This window comes from Castor canadensis, chromosome 15 (assembly GCF_047511655.1).
Source record: "Castor canadensis chromosome 15, mCasCan1.hap1v2, whole genome shotgun sequence".
NCBI classification, from domain to species: domain Eukaryota; kingdom Metazoa; phylum Chordata; class Mammalia; order Rodentia; family Castoridae; genus Castor; species Castor canadensis.
The window spans coordinates 31,958,750-31,979,313 of record NC_133400.1 but is presented as its reverse complement, the minus strand read 5'-3'; the positions used below and the strand labels follow the sequence as shown (position 1 = coordinate 31,979,313).

Below are 20,564 nucleotides of genomic sequence, written 5' to 3'. Positions count from 1 at the left end.
CAAACTTCATTAGTGTTTCAGGAGTTTTACTTCACTTTCTTTAAGTAAAAAAATAATCTTAATATCCTGTAGTAAGATTTTTGTTAACACTTTCTGTCTTAAAATTGATAATTTTTTTAACAGGAAGGTGGTTTGAAGTTGACGTTTCAGAAGCAGGGACTTGCACAGAAAAGACCTTTTGATAGTGAAGATGGAGCCCTGGGGCAGCAACAGTACCTCACCCGACTTCGGGAGCTTCAAAGTGCATCAGAGACAAGCCTTGTCAATTTTCCAAAATCTATGCCACTGTCCAGTGAGTGTGCAAGAAATAATTATCTTATTATGAAATATTCTCTACCACTTCCAAATCATCTTTTAGACTCATAGCAAAAATTCATTTTTGCTTTAAGGTTGGAACACTTCTTAACTCCAAGTAATCAATATAATTTTAAATCTAAAGAATTATTTATTGGAGCTTTTACTATGACATTTAAATGACAGGGGATAGTTTGGTTTGGGGGCCTGTATATTTGTGTGGAGACATAATTTTGTCAAGTAGCCTTATATAGATAAAATTTAAAAGCCAGGCTCATTAGTTCATGCCTGTAATCCTAGCTGCTCAGGAGGCAGAGATCAGGAGGATCGCAGTTGTAGGCCAGCCAGGGGAAAAAAGTTCATAATATCCCATCCCAACTAATAAAAGCCATGTGCAGTGTCATATTCATGTGAACCCAGCTATGTAATAGGAGGATTGTGGTCCAGGCCTTATCCCAAAAATAACTAAAGGAAAATGAGCTGAAGACATGGCTCAGGTGACAGAGTACCTATCTAATAAGTGCAAGGCAAAACAAAAATGTTCAAAAAGCATATTGTGAATTTACAAACAAAACACCTAAATCACAAATGAATTGCAGAAAGATTTTAGCAATAGTATACTCCAGGTAACTGTAGGAAACCATAATTATTTATTTCTAATTCCCAAAAATCTACCTTTCATCCTCATGGAGTTCTTACAGGAACAAAGTTCTTACTATTTCAAATAGTCCTTTTTAGTGTTTGACAGCTCTAATTATCAGAAATTTTCTTACTTAGAAGTAAATTTTGCCTGCTATAGATTATTCTCAATGATTGACATTCTCCCTTTAAGAAAAGCAATGCAGAATTAACCCTGGCCTATGTCTGTATCTTGGAAGCAGTGATTGTATCTCCACCTGGGACTATCTATATTTCTTCTAACCTCAAATCAATTGAATAAACACTTATGTACTGATTAACTGATTTGTGCTATATGCTATGTGCCCTCCACTGAAGGATACACTAGACATTGCTTTTATTTTGGCCTAGTTATACTTTATCTGTGTCCTTCTTAAAAGTGTCAAGAATTGAGAATGATGCTGGACATCAGCTGAGTCTCAGTGTATTAATTATAGCATACTAACCCTACGAAATACCTGTTTCCAATTAAAGCAGGTAAATGAGTTTCCTTCCTTATGCATAAAGCTAAGGACTCTGTTTCAGTGGTATACTTAGTCTGGTTGCCATGCTATACTGGAAACATTTCAAAACTCCTACTGGACATATGTGTGCATAGTGTGTGGAATACCTATAATTTGGGTAAATAAGGCTTTATTATAATATCACTTTTCCATTTGCTACTATTGCCACATTTTTTATTAGTTTTAACTAATTATAAATTAGTTCAACTTCATCAGCATCAATTTGGTCTCTTAATAGATTCATTAACCATTCAGTATAATTTTCCAATTACTAAATTTTCAGACATGTAAGAATTGCACTTCAAATATGAATCTGCCATACTATTACCTTTGGTATAAGTCCTCCAAATTATGTTTTTTACCATGACAGTTTTTTGTCAAAGAACTCCTTGATCAGATGGAAACAGATGGATGAAAGAAGCTGTGTGGTCTTTTGTCCAACCTAAGTGGTGTTATTTAATCCACTACTCTTACTCTGATAGCTACACCATAAATGGGATTGATACTTACATTAGCTGAAGCTCTTATTGTTTTTGCAGCTGAAGATTGTATAGCCTTGCCTACATGTAATTCTTTGATAAATAATACTATTTTTAATAGTGTCAATAGTAATTTTAACACTAATTTCGCAACTATAAACAAAACACTTTTAAATCTCAAATATTAACAATATACAGCCTTATTGCCTAAGTTACTCTCATCCATGTTGTCTCCCCACCACACAACCTTTTTTGGGAGGGAGCAGTACTGGGGTTTGAACTGAGAACCTCACACTTACTAGGCAGGTGTTCAGCCACTTGAGCCACTCTGCCTGTCCTTTTTTGTGTTCAGTATTTTTAGAAAAGGTCTCAGCTTTTTTTCCTGAACTAGCTTTGAACTGTGATCCTCCTGACCTCCCACCTCCCATGGAACTGTGAGCCACTAGCACCTGGCCTCTTGTCTTCTTTTGTTTATTTGTTTGTTTGTGTCTAGTTCTAGGAATTGAATCCAGAGCCTCATGCATACTAGGCAAGCACTCTCACTAAACTACATTCCTGGCCTTTTTATTTTTTTGCATTTTGACACAGGGACTCACTGAATTGCCCAGACTAGCTGTGAATTTGTGATCCTCTGCCTCAGCCTCCTATGAAGCTGGTATTGTAGGCATGCACCACCACACCTGGCTTATCTTAATAACTACGTATTCAAAATCTGGATCCGTCTTCTGTATATGACTTTTTGGAAATCTGTTAACCCTTTCAAACCTTTTCTTCTTTGTAAAATGAGTGGTAGGAGGAGGAGAGAAGTCACATTGTGGGGTACATTAAATAAAGCAACATATATAAAATAGTTAGTAAAGACCTTGACATCAGCATGGTGGCACACCTGTTACCCCAGTATTAGGGAGGCTGAGGCAGGAGGACAAAAAGTTTGAGGCCAGCCTAGGCTACATATTAAGTTGCAGGTCAGCCTGGACCCTTTCTCAAAACAAGAGAGACAGAGAACTTTACACAAATAGACACTAAACAGATGCTAAAATTAGGCACTCACAGATTGTAGGATTGGATGCTTACAGTATTTTCATTGGCATTCCATAGGCTATTCCATGGAATAGGTATAGCCTATTCCATAGGCTATACCTTTTTATTCTTGTGTAATTACTGCTTAAATTTTATGTGAAATCTTTGGGTAAAGATATCAGGTGTAATGTAGTTTAATTAATGTAGAAAAGTAAAATCACACAAATGATAATAAGGACAAAACTATAGAGCCCATTCCAGAAACTACCTGGAATAATAGCTAAAGAATGGCACTGGGGAAGCAGAGATCAGGGGGATTGCAGTTTGAGCCCAGCGCTGGCAAAAAGTTCATGAGACTCCATCTTAACCAATAAAGCTAGGCACAGTAGTGCATGCCTGTCATACCAGCTATGCAGGATCATGGTCCAGGCCAATCCAGGCACAAAGGGAGACCCTACCTCAAAAATAACCAAAGCAAAATGGACTGGGGGCATAGTTCACTTGGCTGAGCACTTGCCTAGCAAGCATGATCCCTGAGTTTAACCCTCAGTACCAACAATGACAAAAAAAAGAATAACAGAGCCAAACAACCAGGGTTGAATTTTGTCCTATATTAACTTGTGATACTGAGTAAGTCACTTTAATGTTTCTGATCTCATTAGTAAAATGGGTATAATACTTTTATGGTTTTATTCTGCTTTTAATGATGTGAAATGTAGTATTGTAAAACAGTCCAATGTATGGCTCATAGTAGACAATAGCAAAAGGAGGGTTTTTAAATATTGTTAAAGTTACATGTAAGATACAGACTTTATAAAGTTACATTTTTCATTTTGGATTTTAGCTTAAAATGAAGTGGTAATATCTATTAAAAGTTACCCTTATAAGCTGGGTGCTGACTCACATCTATAATCCTAGCTACTCAGGAGACAGAGATCAAGTTTGAGGCCAGCCCAGGCAAATAGTTCATACACCCTATTTCTAAATTACTCAACACAAAAAAGGGTGGTGGAGTGGCTCAAGGGGAAGCTTAAGACCCTGAGTTCAAACTTCAGTACCGCAAATAAATAAATAAATAAATAATTACCCTCAGAAAGAAGACAGAGCTAATTAAAACAAAGAATTGGAGAAATAAAATATGTTTTTAAGTATACACTTTGGTGTATACAAAGATGTTTTTCTGTCTATAATTAAAGAAGTACCTCATTTTTTTATATAATACAGTGATAGCACTAAAAGAAAAGTAAAAGAAAGACAAGACACTGCCTTTCAGTTGCTTAGTGAACTGGGCCTAAAGCTGGGTGTGATGGCACACACCTGTTCTCCCAGCATTTGAAAGGCTGAGCAACACTATAGCTGATATGTGTTGGAGAAGAATAATGTCCTCTGCTCTCTAGAAACTTAGGCAAGCTCCTAAGAAAGAGGAGTAATTAGATAAGATTTGGTAAGAAATCAAATGGAAAATGAGGTTGATGGAAGGAGTAGAAGAGATACCAAAGGTAACCTAAATGAGAGATGAGATTTGAAAAAAATTACATGGTTTTGTGGTAGAGCTCTAGCTGTGGTATAAATTCTTATAGCGATGTCAGTAGAGATGTGTGGTACAAGATTATAGCCATCAAAACCTGAGCTCTAGGGCAGAGGTTGAAGGTTGGTAATCACATGGAGTTAGGGTTGATGCAAGGCAGGTCATGCCGATTTGAGATACAGGATATGAGAAGTTCTTGGAAAATAGAACGATACTTTTAAAAGTGACTTTAGAAAAGTTATACATACTGTAGTCCCAAGTATTTTCAAACCATCAAATTTGTATTAGTCTATGAACCTGATCATGTATTCCACAATATGGATATTATGAAATTTCCCATAGTGTTATATCCCATTTTAATACTGTCATATATACGAAACTGACTTTTAATCACTGTAATCAGTGACTCTTACAAAAAAAATTTTTTAAAGTTGAAAGAGGTCTAGATTATAAATCTCTTAAGTTTTTTATATTGAGAAATGGGGTGATGTTTTAGTTCAAGATTTTCCTGAATTAGTATGTATAAAATATACATATTTAGAAAAATGATTTCTTAGAGTTTGTTGAAAAACTAAATTTTTATCTCTGTTTTGTATTTTATTTGATTAGGTACTTCCACTCAATCAACCATTGGTGCCAATGGAGTGATATTAGACAACCAGCCTATAGTCAAAAAAAGGCGGGGAAGGAGAAAGAACGTAGAAGGTGTTGACATCCTGTTTTTTAACAGAAATAAACCACCTAATAATGTAAGTAAAGTAATACCTCAAAATTTCTGATTCTGGCCTGTGCAGTGACTCATTCCTATAAAAATAGCTACTTGGGTGGCAAAGATCAGGAGGATGACATTTCGAGGCCAACCTGGGCAAAAATGTTCATGAGACCCCATCTGAACCAATAAAAGCTGGGCATGGTGATATATGTCCGTCATCCCAGCTGTGGGGGAAGCATAAATAGGAGGATCACAATCCAGACTTGCCCAGGCAAGCCCTATTCATAAAATACCTAAAGCAAAAAGGACTATAAAGGTGGTTCAAGTGATATAGAGTGTATAGCAAGCACAAGGCCCCAAGTTCAAATCCTGGAACTACTCCCCAAAAAAAGATTACTGATTCTTCAGTCTAAAACTCAATCCTTTTGCCAGCTACACATCAGACAAAGGACTGATAACCAGAATATATAGGGAACTTAAAAAACTAAATTCTCCCAAAATTAATGCACCAATAAAGAAATGGGCAAGTGAACTAAACAGAACTTTCTCAAAAGAAGAAATTCACATGGCCAAAAAACACATGAAAAAATGCTCACCATCTCTAGCAATAAAGGAAATGCAAATTAAAACCACACTTAAGATTCCACCTCACCCCTGTTAGAAGAGCCATCATCAGCAACACCAACAACAACAGGTGTTGGCGAGGATGCGGGGAAAAGGAACCCTCTTACACTGTTGGTGGGAATGTAAACTAGTACAACCACTCTGGAAAAAAATTTGGAGGCTACTTAAAAAGCTAAACATTGATCTACCATTTGATCCAGCAATACCACTCTTGGGGATATACCCAAAAGACTGTGACACAGGTTACTTCAGAGGCACCTGCACACCCATGTTTATTGCAGCACTGTTCACAATAGCCAAGTTATGGAAACAGCCAAGATGCCCCACTACTGAAGAAAGGATTAAGAAAATGTGGTATTTATACACAATGGAATTTTATGCAGCCATGAAGAAGAACGAAATGTTATCATTCACTGGGAAATGGATGGAATTGGAGAACATCATTCTGAGTGAGGTTAGCCTGGCCCAAAAGACCAAAAATCATATGTTCTCCCTCATATGCGGACATTAGATCAAGGGCAAACACAATAAGGGGATTGGACTTTGATCACATGATAAAGCGAGAGCACACAAGGGAGGGGTGAGGATAGGTAAGACACCTAAAAAACTAGCTAGCATTTGTTGCCCTTAATGCAGAGAAACTAAAGCAGGTACCTTAAAAGCAACTGAGGCCAATAGGAAAAGGGGACCAGGAACTAGAGAAAAGGTTAGATCAAAAAGAATTAACCTAGAAGGTAACACACACGCACAGGAAATCAATGTGAGTCAATGCCCTGTATAGCTATCCTTATCTCAACTAGCAATAAACCCTTGTTTCTTCCTATTATTGCTTATACTCTCTCTTCAAAAAAATTAGAGATAAGGGCAAAATAGTTTCTGCCATGTAGCGAGGGGGTGTGGGGGGAGTGGGAGGGGGGTGAGGGGGTAAGGGAAGGGGTGGGGGAAGGGGGGAGAAATGACCCAAACATTGTATGCATATATGAATAAAATAAAAATTAAAAAAAAAACTCAATCCTAGTAAAATATACATATTTTATGTGTAAAATGTGTTTTTAAGAATAAGAATGATAATAAGGAAATTAGAAATGCCTTTATTTTTTAGGTGATACTCAGTAAAATTTTTTCTTTCTCTGTTTTTATTAAATCTCAGTAGAATTTGACATTGCTCAAGATTCATGAGAATTTTAAGTTTAAAAAATGTAGCTGAATTTTCACAAAATTTTTTTTAAATTACTCTGTTGCATCAAAATTAAAATGATAAAGCATGGAAATAAAATAAAAGTTTCATTTGGTGTTTTTGTACAGGTTACTTTAGGCTTAACCACCTCACAGATTTCTACAGGGATAAATCCAGCACTATCCTGCACTCAACCTCAAGGAATTCCTGATACAGAAAGTCCAGTTCCTGTTATTAACCTTAAAGATGGGACAAGACTTGCAGGAGATGATGCACCGAAGAGAAAGGATTTGGAAAAATGGTTTAAGGAACACCCAGGTTATGTGGAAGATTTAGGAGCTTTTATTCCTGTAGGTGATGCCTTAAAACCTTCTGTATTTTGTTTCTGTGATTTGTCAAATACATAATAATGAAGCATAAATTCTCACCCATTTCAACTAAAGACCTTTCTTCCTAAGATTTAGAAAAATTAGCAGAAGAAATAATTACCATCTTTTTTATGATACAATATGGTGTTATTTTCCATTCTGCATTTAATAGGACCTGTGATGTTTAAGGCCCTGAATTCAAGCCCCAGCACTGGGGGTGTGGAGGTGGGGTTGTTCCAGAAACAAGTATTTAATAATAAAAATCACTTCTAATATAGAATAACAAATAATAAGTATCATTTCTAATATCACTTCTAATATAGAATACTACGTTAGATCCAATGATGATTTTAAAGGTATAAAACTTCAAACCCTTATCTCAGTTTATTTTTTAAAAATGGTAATAATAACCACTGAATGAAATTTAACTATGCACCTATCATTATTCTTAGTGCCTTGTGTCCATTATCTTAATTAACAGTTACAAAATTTTATTAGGATGGTATTGAAGAAATTGAAACACAAATTTAAGTTAAACAGTCCAAGGTCACATAGCAAATAGTCTTAAATCCAGAGTCCTAAGTACTCCTCTTAAGCTCTTCTTACTACTATAAGAGTAAACGTCTGTCTCCAGGTTCACAAGTTCAAAGTTGAGAATCATTATATTTAATGTGTATTTTTTTTATCCTTTGAAATACTATCAATGTATTACATTCTTATCAGCACATGGCTTTCTCACTCAGAAATTTATTTTCTAGTACTTTACTATCAGATACTAATGTATCAAATTTACTGTACCAAAAGTTTATATTCCTTACTATTTCTGTGTACTTTATAAGTCAGAAGAGTAAAGGCATATTCCCTGTACAGTGAAGTTAGCAAGCCTGTTCTGTCTGCCTCCATTATGAAGATGAAGTAAGTGACCAAAGTGAAGCTGGGTTATCCCAGCTCCCCCTTGGACTTCCTATTCACCTGTACCCCCTAAGACTAAACTTATGAGTTCTTATACATAGAGTAGTATCTACATGCGTGTATTTATTAAATCTATGATTTAAAAAAGGAAAATCTTGAAAACTTAAAAAGTGCTTCATAAAGCCAAAGTGATTATTATTTTACTAACAGAAAAAAATTAATTGCCTTGGTTTTTTGTTGTTGTTCTTTTGGTTTTTATTTGTTTGGTTGGTTTCTTTTAAAACAAACCAGATAGGCTCCATTGTCTGGAATGGTCTTTGTATCCATGATATCTGTTTAGATCCAGTATTTTATATTGCTTAGTATCAGCAGGAAACAACTTGGTAATCTAAAACAGCTTTAGTCTGGGCTTTTAGATGCCCTTCTTATCCCTAGTTTGCTCAAAGAATGACACAAATTTTCAGGCTTGTATTTTAATTCCTTTTGACTTTTGATGCTGAGTAATGCTCTTATAATTATGTGGAGATGGGTTTCCACTAATTAAAATGGGAGATGACTGAGTGTTTTAATTCTAAAAAGAAATTCATAACTTCATAATATGTTAGAAAATAACATTTAATTATTCGGTCAACAATTTTTATTGACTACATGTGCTAGTTACAAGTTTAGTGATTGAACAATATAAAGGTCTTGCCTTTATGGTACTTATACTCTAGTCTCTGAATGCTTTTCATACCTTTCTCTTATTACTACAAAAGAGTTTGTGGTTTCTTGTTTTGTTTGCCGATTGGGATATGAACTCAGGGCTGCACTTGCTAGTTAGGCACCTCACCCCTCGAGCTGTGCTTCCAGCCAAGAGTTTTGTTTTTTGGAACAGGGTCTCACTATGTACCCTAAGCTGGCCTCAAACTCATGATTATACTGCCTCAGCCTCCTGAGTGGTGGCATTATAGGCATGTACCTGTAAGTTTTATTAACTTTTTCAATTTTATCAGTTTATTATTTTCATTGCAAATAAACTGTTTATCTTAGTGTTGTAGATAACTTTATTACTAAGATTTTAAAACATATTTATAAAAGATACCATTTGTTCCAGTAAATAATACAAGGTATAATTTATCTGCTTTTCTTTCCAATGGTACTTTACATTAATGTTGTCTTGGATTATACAATGGTGTGGCATCTCTATAACTAAATAGTATAGTATAGATTGCATTGTAACAGAGGGATGAATAAAGTGCTGTGGTAACAAATACCAGAACAATTAACTGTCATGGCAGAGTAAAGTATATGGGGAAAGGTAAAGAGAGCTGACATTTGACTCATAGATGAAAAAAGAATAAATAGACATTGACCAAGTTAGCACAAGAAGTTATATTTAATTATAGAGCAATTATGAATAAGTTCATAAGGTTGACCATAATGCATACTTATAAAATAGTGACTAGTCTGACGTTCCAGAATATACGGGGGGAGCAGGTCTTGGGGTATAATAAAGAATAGGAAAGATGGGTTGAATGGAGCCAGGCTGTGGAGGGACTGTTATGGCAGGCCGAAGAGCTTGAGTATTAGCTTCTTAGAATGTTATGATTGGTTGGAAATAGCTGCCTGTTTGAGGGTTTGAGATTGTTTTGTTTTGTTTTGTTACCATGCTGGGGATTAAACTCAGGACCTAAGTAAGCTCTCTGCTGCTGGGCTGCACCCCACCCCGAGGTATGAGTTTTTAATCTACCTCTTCTATTTGCTAGCTAGGCATATGACCTTGAGGAAATTAACCTAAGTCTTCATTACTCATTTGTAAAATCAGAATTTTTAGTTGTATGAGGATCACACAAGAAAAATAATTAGAGAGATGAAGAGAAATGAAAGCCCCTAGCACAGATTATAAAGTGTCACACAGCACAGGGTGAGTCTAGTAATTTTCTCATGAAAAGTGAGACACTTAACTGGGAAAAAAGGGATCCAATTTAGAGGCATTTGCCCCAGTGTCACTGGTGAGTCCTTCAGGCATCATATTCCAGGTGAATTATGGTGTTGGAGGGCATTTAAGGAAGGAACTAGCAAGGTCCTGCTCACTTCAAGATATGCTATATAATTTGAAGAAAAGATTCATGCAATACTTTTTATTAAAATTAAAGTATAAATATTTTTAAGTGTGAATAACTAAAGGATAAATGCTTACATATCATATGTAAGTTACTTGGATCAGCTCATGTATGATGTTTTGAATAGTTCTATATAAGCAAAAGTTTTTTAAATGTTTCTTTGTTGATATGTTTTAGAGAGTACAGCTGCATGAGGGAAGGCCCAAACAAAAAAGGCACCGTTGCAGAAACCCCAATAAACTAGATGTTAATAGTCTCACTGGAGAAGAACGTGTTCAACTAATTAACAGAAGAAATGCCAGAAAGGTATTTATATATTTGTTGTTGATCTCTAGGATGCTGTTTCATTATGCATTATTTTCTAACACACCAGGAAATGGGTTGAACCTAGCAGATTGGTAAGGAAATAGATGCATGGTAATTTTAGTCTAATTTCAAATCCCACACTATTAGGTGAACTTGTCAACATATCTGTACCTAAGCAGTGCCATTGCTTGTGATTCTACACTGCCCAAGGGTACTAAATCTAAGCCAGTGGTTCTCTTCAGGGGACATTTGATGATATCTGGAGACATTTAATAGCCACAACTCAACAGGGTGGAGAGGTGGTAGATAGGGAGAAGATGCTACTGGCATTTAATGCATAGAGGCCAGAGATACTGCCAAACTTCCTACAGTACTTAAGATAACCTCCACAGTACCAGTTCAAAATGTCTATAGTGCAAAGGTGAAGAAACTATGATCTAAACAGATACCATTCACATCTGCCATAAATTTACCATATTTCTATCAGTGTAATTTTCTATCAGATGCTTAAAGTGTTTTGTTCTTTCAAAGTTAGTATATTACATAATTTCCTAACAGATGGAAATAAAAATGTCTTAAACAAAGGTACTACGTAGATTAATGGTATTTCTGTGCTTATCTCCTTCTAAATCTTTCTGAAGTCTGTTTCTGTTCTAGATACAGCTTATTATTTGTTTCTTCAAATTATCTTATATATAAATAACGCATAAAATAAATGATAGAAGATTTATGATACCCTTTTGTAAATGTACCTTTGACACTATTTTTTATTCTGATGAGTAAGCAACAAAATAAGGAAGAAAACATGACCTCATTGAGTTCTTTCACTCAAAAACTCAATTACTTTACATTGGCAAAATTAATTCCTTGATTCTGTTTTGCTCTCGGTTAAATGCCCTCACTGCTATCATAAAAATACACTAAAAACAGTTTAATTGCAGACTGGTGGAGTGTGTCAAGTGGTAGAGCATCTCCCTAGCAAGCATGAGACCTCGAGTTCAAACCCCAGAACTGCAAATTAAGTAAATAAATCAATCCATCAATAAATAAATACATTTCTAATAATATATACTAGAATTAGAAGAAAACTTTTTAAAATAACTGTTATTATCTATACCAGCTCTTTTACACTGATTTCTTCCCAATTCTGTAGACAAAATTTATTCAGCTTTTGTGGGTATTTTAAAGTGAAAAACCCAGATATCTTAGAGAATGAGTAAGTGATATTTTAATAGCATTTTACTAACTTTCTGCTTGCATAGGTTTGTATTATAATCTTTGCACTTCATTTTATACCAAAAATTCACATTACTGAATATTATGGTTGAATTTGTCTTAGCTGGTTTTAGAAAGATGATGAAACAGTTTTGGATTTTTATTTGTTAGGTTTAATAGTAAGCATTCTAAATTTTAGTTTTCGCTGCTGTATAGTCTCATCAGGTCTTGCTCATTTCCCTGGATTTGTAGAGTTCTTTATTATCTTCAGCTTCTCAGGTATAGGCATAGATAGATGAGTTACTAAAGAAAAGAATCTACCTACTAAATCTAGTTGAAACTGAAGCTTAATAAAAAGTAAAATACAACAGGAGTTGGAGAGACTAAGGAATACGACGACTATGGGACAAGAACACTTATAGCTCTTATAACTAGCTGTGTTAAACCCTGTCAAATGGCATCAAGATACAGTATGTCTTTAAGAGTTGGGAATGTAGCACAGGGGAGTGCTTGCCTAGCATGCACAAGGCCAGCACAAAAACAAAGAAAAGAAAATCTATGATACATACTCATTTAAAGGGGTGTGGCAACAAGGGGATTGGACTATGAGCACATGATAAAAGCGAGAGCACACAAGGGAGGGGTGAGGATAGGTAAGACACCTAAAAAACTAGCTAGCATTTGTTGCCCTTAACGCAGAGAAACTAAAGCAGATACCTTAAAGCAACTGAAGCCAATAGGAAAAGGGGAACAGGTACTAGAGAAAAGGTTAGATCAAAAAAAATTAACCTAGAAGGTAACACCCACGCACAGGAAATCAATGTGAGTCAATGCCCTGTATAACTATCCTTATCTCAACCAGCAAAAACCCTTGTTCCTTCCTGTTATTGCTTATACTCTCTCTACAACAAAATTAGAAATAAGGGCAAAATAGTTTCTGCTGGGTATTGAGGGGGTGGGGAGGAGAGGGAGGGGGCAGAGTGGGTGGTAAGGGAGGGGGTGGGGGCAGGGGGGAGAAATGAACCAAGCCTTGTATGCACATATGAATAATAAAAGAAAAAGAAAAAAAAAGGAAAGTATTGTTTTATAAGCCACGAATCTGAGGCACTAAGAGATCTACTCATTTGCTCAAGTTCCCACACAGGTAAATCTGGCTGGAAAGGGCATACTCTTAATTAGGACATACTGTCCTTTAAACATTCATTTATTTTTTTTGAGGGGGGGTTCATAATACTAGTTAGAATTTTATTCAAATTTATGCATGTTTTCTTTTTTTTGTATGTGCAAATTTTTTTTTATTCATATGTACATACAAGGCTTGGTTCATTTCTCCCCCCTGCCCCCACCCCTCTTTTACCACCCACTCCGCCCCCTCCCTCTCCCCTCCACCCCCTCAATACCCAGCAGAAACTATTTTGCCCTTATTTCTAATTTTGTTGTAGAGAGAGTATAAGCCATAATAGGAAGGAACAAGGGTTTTTGCTGGTTGAGATAAGGATAGCTATACAGGGAGTTGACTCACATTAATTTGCTGTGCATGTGTGTTACCTTCTAGGTTAATTCTTTTTGATCTAACCTTTTCTCTAGTTCCTGGTCCCCTTTTCCTATTGGCCTCAGTTGCTTTTAAGGTATCTGCTTTAGTTTCTCTGCGTTAAGGGCAACAAATGCTAGCTAATTTTTTAGGTGTCTTACCTATCCTCACCCCTTCCTTGTGTGCTCTCGCTTTTATCATGTGCTCATAGTCCAATCCCATTGTTGTGTTTGCCCTTGATCTAATGTCCACATATGAGGGAGAACATACGATTTTTGGTCTTTTGGGCCAGGCTAACCTCACTCAGAATGATGTTCTCCAATTCCATCCATTTACCAGCAAATGATAACATTTCGTTCTTCTTCATGGCTGCATAAAATTCCATTGTGTATAGATACCACATTTTCTTAATCCATTCATCGGTGGTGGGGCATCTTGGCTGTTTCCATAACTTGGCTATTGTGAATAGTGCTGCAATAAACATGGGTGTGAAGATGCCTCTGTAGTAACCTGTATCACAGTCTTTTGGGTATATCCCCAAGAGTGGTATTGCTGGATCAAATGGTAGATCAATGTTTAGCTTTTTAAGTAGCCTCCAAATTTTTTTCCAGAGTGGTTGTACTAGTTTACATTCCCACCAACAGTGTAAGAGGGTTCCTTTCCCCCGCATCCTCGCCAACACCTGTTGGTGGTGGTGTTGCTGATGATGGCTATTCTAACAGGGGTGAGGTGGAATCTTAAGTGTGGTTTTAATTTGCATTTCCTTTATTGCTAGAGATGGTGAGCATTTTTTCATGTGTTTTTGGCCATTGGAATTTCTTCTTTTGAGAAAGTTCTGTGTAGTTCACTTGCCCATTTTTTTATTGGTTCATTAGTTTTGGGAGAATTTAGCTTGTTAAGTTCCCTATATATTCTGGTTATCAGTCCTTTGATGTATAGCTGGCAAATATTTTCTCCCACTCTGTGGGTGTTCTCTTCAGTTTAGAGATCATTTCTTTTGATGAACAGAAGCTTTTTAGCTTTATGAGGTCCCATTTATCTATGCTATCTCTTAGTTGCTGAGCTGCTGGGATTTCGTTGAGAAAGTTCTTACCTATACCTACTAACTCCAGAGTATTTCCTACTCTTTCCTGTATCAACTTCAGAGTTTGTGGTCTGATATTAAGATCCTTGATCCATTTTGAGTTAATCTTGGTATAGGGTGATATACATGGATCTAGTTTCAGTTTTTTGCAGAATGCTAACCAGTTTTCCCAGCAGTTTTTGTTGAAGAGGCTGCTATTTCTCCATCGTATATTTTTAGCTCCTTTGTCAAAGACAAGTTGGTTATAGTTGTGTGGCTTCATATCTGGGTCCTCTATTCTGTTCCACTCGTCTTCATGTCTGTTTTTGTGCCAGTACCATGCTTAAACATTTAAAACTTAGATTGGCACATATTTATATACCACACATGGATATGGACTGTGGTGGTCCTTTTTAATACAATCATAAATACTGTTAAAGGTACTTCTGAAATGTATTTTAAAGAACTATAGCACAGAATAAAAAGAAATAGTTCCATATTTAATAGTGTGTTGAATATCTAACTAATTTTTTCATTTATAGGTCGGAGGTGCATTTGCTCCCCCTTTGAAAGATTTATGTAGATTCCTAAAAGAAAATTCAGAATATGGAGTTGCTCCTGAATGGGGAGATGTCGTTAAGCAATCTGTAAGTATTTCACAAATACTGTGTCATTTAATTTTATCTTGGGTTAAAATTTCAGTTAAGAATTAATAAAAATGTTCTGCAGACATGATAGTAATTTTTTAGTTCACAATTTTTATTTTTCAGAACAAGCTGAAATTTTTCAGATACTTGTTGAGTTAGAATTTAGAACCAATGTATAGTCAGTTTTTCCTATTAAACTGTTTGAACAAAGTCACAAAGAATCATATATATATGATATACATATATGTAAGAATATTCATCATGGTACAGTAGTAATAATTTAGGAATAAACCTGTGGTTTACCCATATATTGGAAAAATACGCACTGTTTAAAAAATTTTATCTTAGAAGATAAGAGGCAATATTCACAGTATATTAAATGTGTTAATAGTTGAGCTCTAGAAGAGCAAAGTCTAGCTATATAGTAAATGACTAATCAATACTAACCATTATTTCTACAGTTGTTCAAATGAAAAGGACAGAATGTAAAACCTAAGTTCAGCATGATTCTGTATTTTCATTTTAGAAAAGGAGGTGGATAAAATGTGTGTGCCTGTATAAGGAAAAATGGAAAAGACACCCTGAAATATTAGCAGTGGTAATCTCTGAATTGTGAGATTATGGATGATATTTTTCCTTTGTATTTATTATTGTCTTATTGTCATGATTCCTGCAGGGCATCCTAATATGTTTGTAAAGAGAAAAGAAAAGACGATCAATTCAAAACAAAATTAGAAAGTCATCCCATTAAATTTTTTTTTCTTATACCACTATCTAGAGCTGCACTATCACAGATGGTAGCTACTACTAGATGCACATGGCTGTTGAGCATTTGAAATAGGCTAGTCTTTATTCAGAGGTGTTAAGTGTAAAAAGAGATTTTGAAAACTTCATTGAGAAAAAATAATGTAAGATATTATAATGATTTTTTAGATTACATATTGAAATGATAATATTTTGGTTAGTTGCATTACAGTATTATTAAAATGAATGACACATATTCTATTTTACCTTTATTAGTATGGCTACTAGAAAATTTTAAGTTACGTATGTGGCTTGCATTGTACTTCTACTAGACAGTGCTGGTCCAGAGGTTCTAAATTAAAGCTCCTGAATTTTGTGTCCCAAAAAATATGGGAGAATCACATGAAACCAGCCTAGATTCTCCATTGTTCTGGACTTGTTGGCTTCCAATCTGCAGATACTTTTGCTGTTCTAAGCCAAGTATTAAAACATGACCTTTCCTCCTTTTGAGTATCTCTTTCAGTTTCATTCTATCTCTTAACCTTTCACTTATCCTATTTTTATTCTTTCACATTAGAAGGGGACCATTTCTTTCTTATAGAACAAGTGGTGATATGAAACATGCAAGGATTGTGGAAGTACCTTTGAAAAAAATGTCTTTGAACCTTGTGTTTTCTGTTCTACAAACATAGGCCTTACAGTATGGAAAGGCTAAAGGCTTCTTTCTACTCTCTTTAACTATGATAAAAGGAGAAATGGAAGAGCTGTTTCAAGTCACAACTTATAATAAAATAGGTTACCTCATAATTGATTATTTCATATCAGTACTGAATAAGTTTACAAATAATTATTTGTGTGATAAGCTAATTGCTATTGATTTTATTTTCATGTATCTAATACTTGTGAATATATATTTTTTTCTCCAGGGATTTCTTCCAGAAAGTATGTATGAACGTATCCTCACTGGTCCTGTTGTGAGAGAGGAAGTCAGCAGGCGGGGGAGGCGGCCTAAAAGTGGAATTGCAAAGGCCACAGCAGCTGCTGCTGCATCTGCCACCAGTATTTCAGGCAATCCTTTGTTAGCCAATGGATTACTCCCAGGTGTGGATCTCACAACTCTTCAGGCCTTACAACAAAACCTGCAAAACCTGCAGTCACTGCAGGTCACCGCAGGGCTGATGGGAGTGCCTGCTGGCCTTTCTTCTGGAGGAGAAGCGAAAAATATGGCTGCTATGTTCCCCATGCTGCTGTCAGGAATGACTGGATTACCAAATCTGTTGGGCATGGGAGGACTCTTAACAAAGCCTGCAGAATCTGGGGCAGAAGAGAAAAAGGGAAATGACTCTAGGGAGCTAGAAGGAAAAAAAGAAAGGACAGAGAGCCAAAGTTCAGAGAATGGTGGAGAAAACTCTGTATCAAGTTCTCCTTCAACTTCCTCTACTGCTACATTAAATACAGCCGCAGCTGCCAACCCTTTAGCTCTTAACCCACTGTTACTATCTAATATACTTTATCCAGGGATGCTTCTCACTCCAGGCCTTAATCTTCATATTCCAACCTTGTCCCAGTCCAATACTTTTGATGTACAGAAAAACAAAAACAGTGATTTAGGTTCTTCTAAATCTGTAGAAGAAAAAGAAGAAGATTCCAGAGTTAGAGATCAGGAAGACAAAGGGGGAACTGAGCCTAGTCCTCTTAATGAAAACAGCACAGATGAGGGTTCAGAGAAAGCGGATGCTTCATCTGGGTCTGATAGTACATCGTCATCATCCGAGGATTCAGACTCTAGTAATGAAGACTGACTTCCAGACTCTGCACTTCAATTATGTACTGATTTTGAAATTTTTCTTTTAATTATTAATTGTAAATATCCCAGTGTTGAGTGCATCAATAAGTTACTGACCGAACATTTCAGTTATTTGTTTAGAAGTGCAAACTGCTTTCAGAGACATTTTGCATGGAATATTTCTTAAGATTTATAGGTTTCTGAACTCGTATGTACTATCAAATACATAAAGGTATAAAATTACAACAAAAGGCATTATAATTTTGTTGGGGGTTAATTTTATGAAAATTATGCTCAATAAGAGTTGTATATTTAATATATTTGCAGTGAACACAGAATACTTTATGCATATTACTGATTTAATTTGAATATAGTTTTACAGCCTCCTTGACACCTATAATTTACAGATCAAAACTCAGCAATAACTTGGGCAGCTAATGAATGTCATGAAAGCTGTAGAATCTACGCCACCATCCATTGCTTTAATTACATGAAAGTGCTCTAGCGTTGTGATGCACTGCTGATGTTTCCAGTTCAGGTACAAGTATGTTTTAAAGAAGAAATAAGTCTCCCAGTCAGCCAGTTTAACTGGCTACCTGTTACCTCAGCTGAGTTAGTTTAGGAAGTTTACATTCGTTTCTAATTCTGTGCTTGTTTTCAGGGGTTTTTTAAACACACCTATATATCATGTTAATCTGGCAAGGAATATGACTTGCTTTTTGCTGAGCTTAACTTGGAAATCAGTGAAATTAAGTCATAAAATACTGTGTCATGTGACTTTGGCACCCTATTGAAATAGATCTGACTTTTCAAAGTTTGACCTTCTATTAGAAATAATTATGTCTCAGATGAGTAATGTCTGTTTCCAGGGTTCAGAAAGGGCAAACTCATGAAATGCCACTGAAAAGAACTTTCAACGCAGCATACTTCATGTAAAAGAAATTGTTTGTTTGCTTTACTTGTGTAGATTTATTTCTATTTGTGTTTTATGTCATGGAAATATTCCAAAATAACAGATAATAGTGGTAATGTAATATGCAGATAGTCTAAATTCATTTTGAGTTTCTAGGTGTAAGCAGACTGTTGCCCAGAATCAGTGTTGGGTTATCAGTTTATAGTAAGTAAACTGAGCTGCCCATTTTGAAGATGCACTTTGAATAATTTCAAAAAGATATGAGTTATACCTATAAACCATGAAAATGAAGTTCAAGGCTTCTGATCAATTTCCTAGAATCCTATACCATGTAAAATGTGTCTTGAGATTTGATTTGTGATACAATTTCTCCTGCTAAAGCTGCTATTATTCTGACAAGGTAGAGGTCCAGGTTCACTTTCAGATACATTGAAAATAATTAGAACTGAATTAGATATAAAAGTATTTATATACAAAGGAGAGAGAAATGTTAGCATTTTTCTGGTACCCAAATAAGTCATTGATAAAGTTTTCAAGGGGGGGGGGAAGTACCCCAATTCTCTCCTACAGAAAAAATAACTTTCAGTATGTTTTTATATATGAACTGTTATTTTCTCATGAATTAAGCAATTGTATTAGGCTTTCCAAGACCTTTACCAGTAAATTTGGTTTCTGTATGTAAAATAACTAACCCCTTATTAGAGAGACAGTGTTAACATGTATTTACAAAATTACGTAAGTTCCTTTGGGATTGTATTGATTTTTGTATTTTCCCAAAATAGTACTTTGAATCGATAGTCCTTTATGCAATGTCTTAGCAATAGTCACTATAATGCCCATCCAGGAGAAGTGGGTAGTAATTCTTCATCATGAAAATGATGTATTGCATATTTAGTATCTCCCCTTTGCAGTATTGCACTTTTGTTTAACTAGAACACACCTATAAGATAGCCAAAGTTTTTCAAACACAGTTAACTTAGTTTGCCGGTGGAGTATTTCAACACCATCCATATTTCCCTTCTTTCCTCTAGTTCTACCCACATGATCTTTATTCCTTTCTTTCCTCAATTAAAAAAAAAGGAAAAAAATTCCTAGATCTTGTCACTAAAATCTAATTTATAGCAAATCTATGAGATAAAGTATTTTCCTAATTATGGTCAAATGAATTTGGTTAACATCCTAGTGATTCTCTTTCTATATGTGATAAGGCAATTACAGTTTTCAAAGCATTAATTAAGGTTAATGTTAACTTTAAACATTCTTTTGGGTTTCAAGTCATTTCTATGTAGTATTCATTGGGGAAAAGTTGTCCAGGTATCAACTAAGAAAAAAAACATGCAGACGTGGTTGTGTAAACTTAAGGATTATAAGGAAAAAAAGAATCAATAGAATTACATAATACTAAAGTTACAGTTGAAAGGATATCCAAGTATGTGTTGGTAGTTACTAAAAGAATCATAGCTGTTATTGCCTTGTATTTATAGCCCTTGTTTCAGGTTTCATGATTCAAGTCTTAGTCCAATTTTTTCTTTTGGACATTTGCAATATTTACCAGTTGTGTTTTGTGTAGTCTGAATTTGCTTTCTGTAGTTGAGCAAACGTCTTAAAAAGTCATTTGTAATTTATTAAATTACTTTCTATGATGTTCTATAGAGCAAATGGAAGTTTAATTATTTTTTATTAAACATATTCTTTGACTACCCATGATGTCAGCCTCTGTACATGACAATACCTTTTAAATTGAATTTTACATATAATTTATCTTACTCCAGTTATGAAACAAACTATAGTCATAAATCTTTAAAAGGAAAGTATCGTTTAGAAGGTTTTTTGTTTTGAGACAGGGTCTTGCTATGTATTCTCAAAAAAAAAAGCAGTCTCAAACATGTGATCTTCCTGACTAGGATTCTGAAGTGCTAGGATTGTAGCTGTGTGTAAACATGCACAACTATAAGAATT

At 35.3% G+C, this 20,564-nt stretch overlaps 1 protein-coding gene across 13 annotated transcripts in view; it reads left to right on the top strand.

Moving 5' to 3' along the window:
- The window catches only part of Chd9 (chromodomain helicase DNA binding protein 9), a 220,820-nt gene extending 200,513 nt beyond the window's left edge, over nt 1-20,307 (top strand). For all 13 annotated transcript variants that reach the window (XM_074055997.1, XM_074055999.1, XM_074056003.1 and 10 more), the window contains 6 exons: nt 124-292; nt 5,112-5,251; nt 7,144-7,365; nt 10,578-10,706; nt 15,058-15,162; nt 16,833-20,307. In XM_074055997.1, coding sequence (XP_073912098.1) covers nt 124-292; nt 5,112-5,251; nt 7,144-7,365; nt 10,578-10,706; nt 15,058-15,162; nt 16,833-17,708 — 1,641 coding nt within the window. In that variant the 3' untranslated portion in view covers nt 17,709-20,307. The remainder of the gene's footprint in view (nt 1-123; nt 293-5,111; nt 5,252-7,143; nt 7,366-10,577; nt 10,707-15,057; nt 15,163-16,832) is intronic.
- Nucleotides 20,308-20,564: the final 257 nt, after the last annotated feature.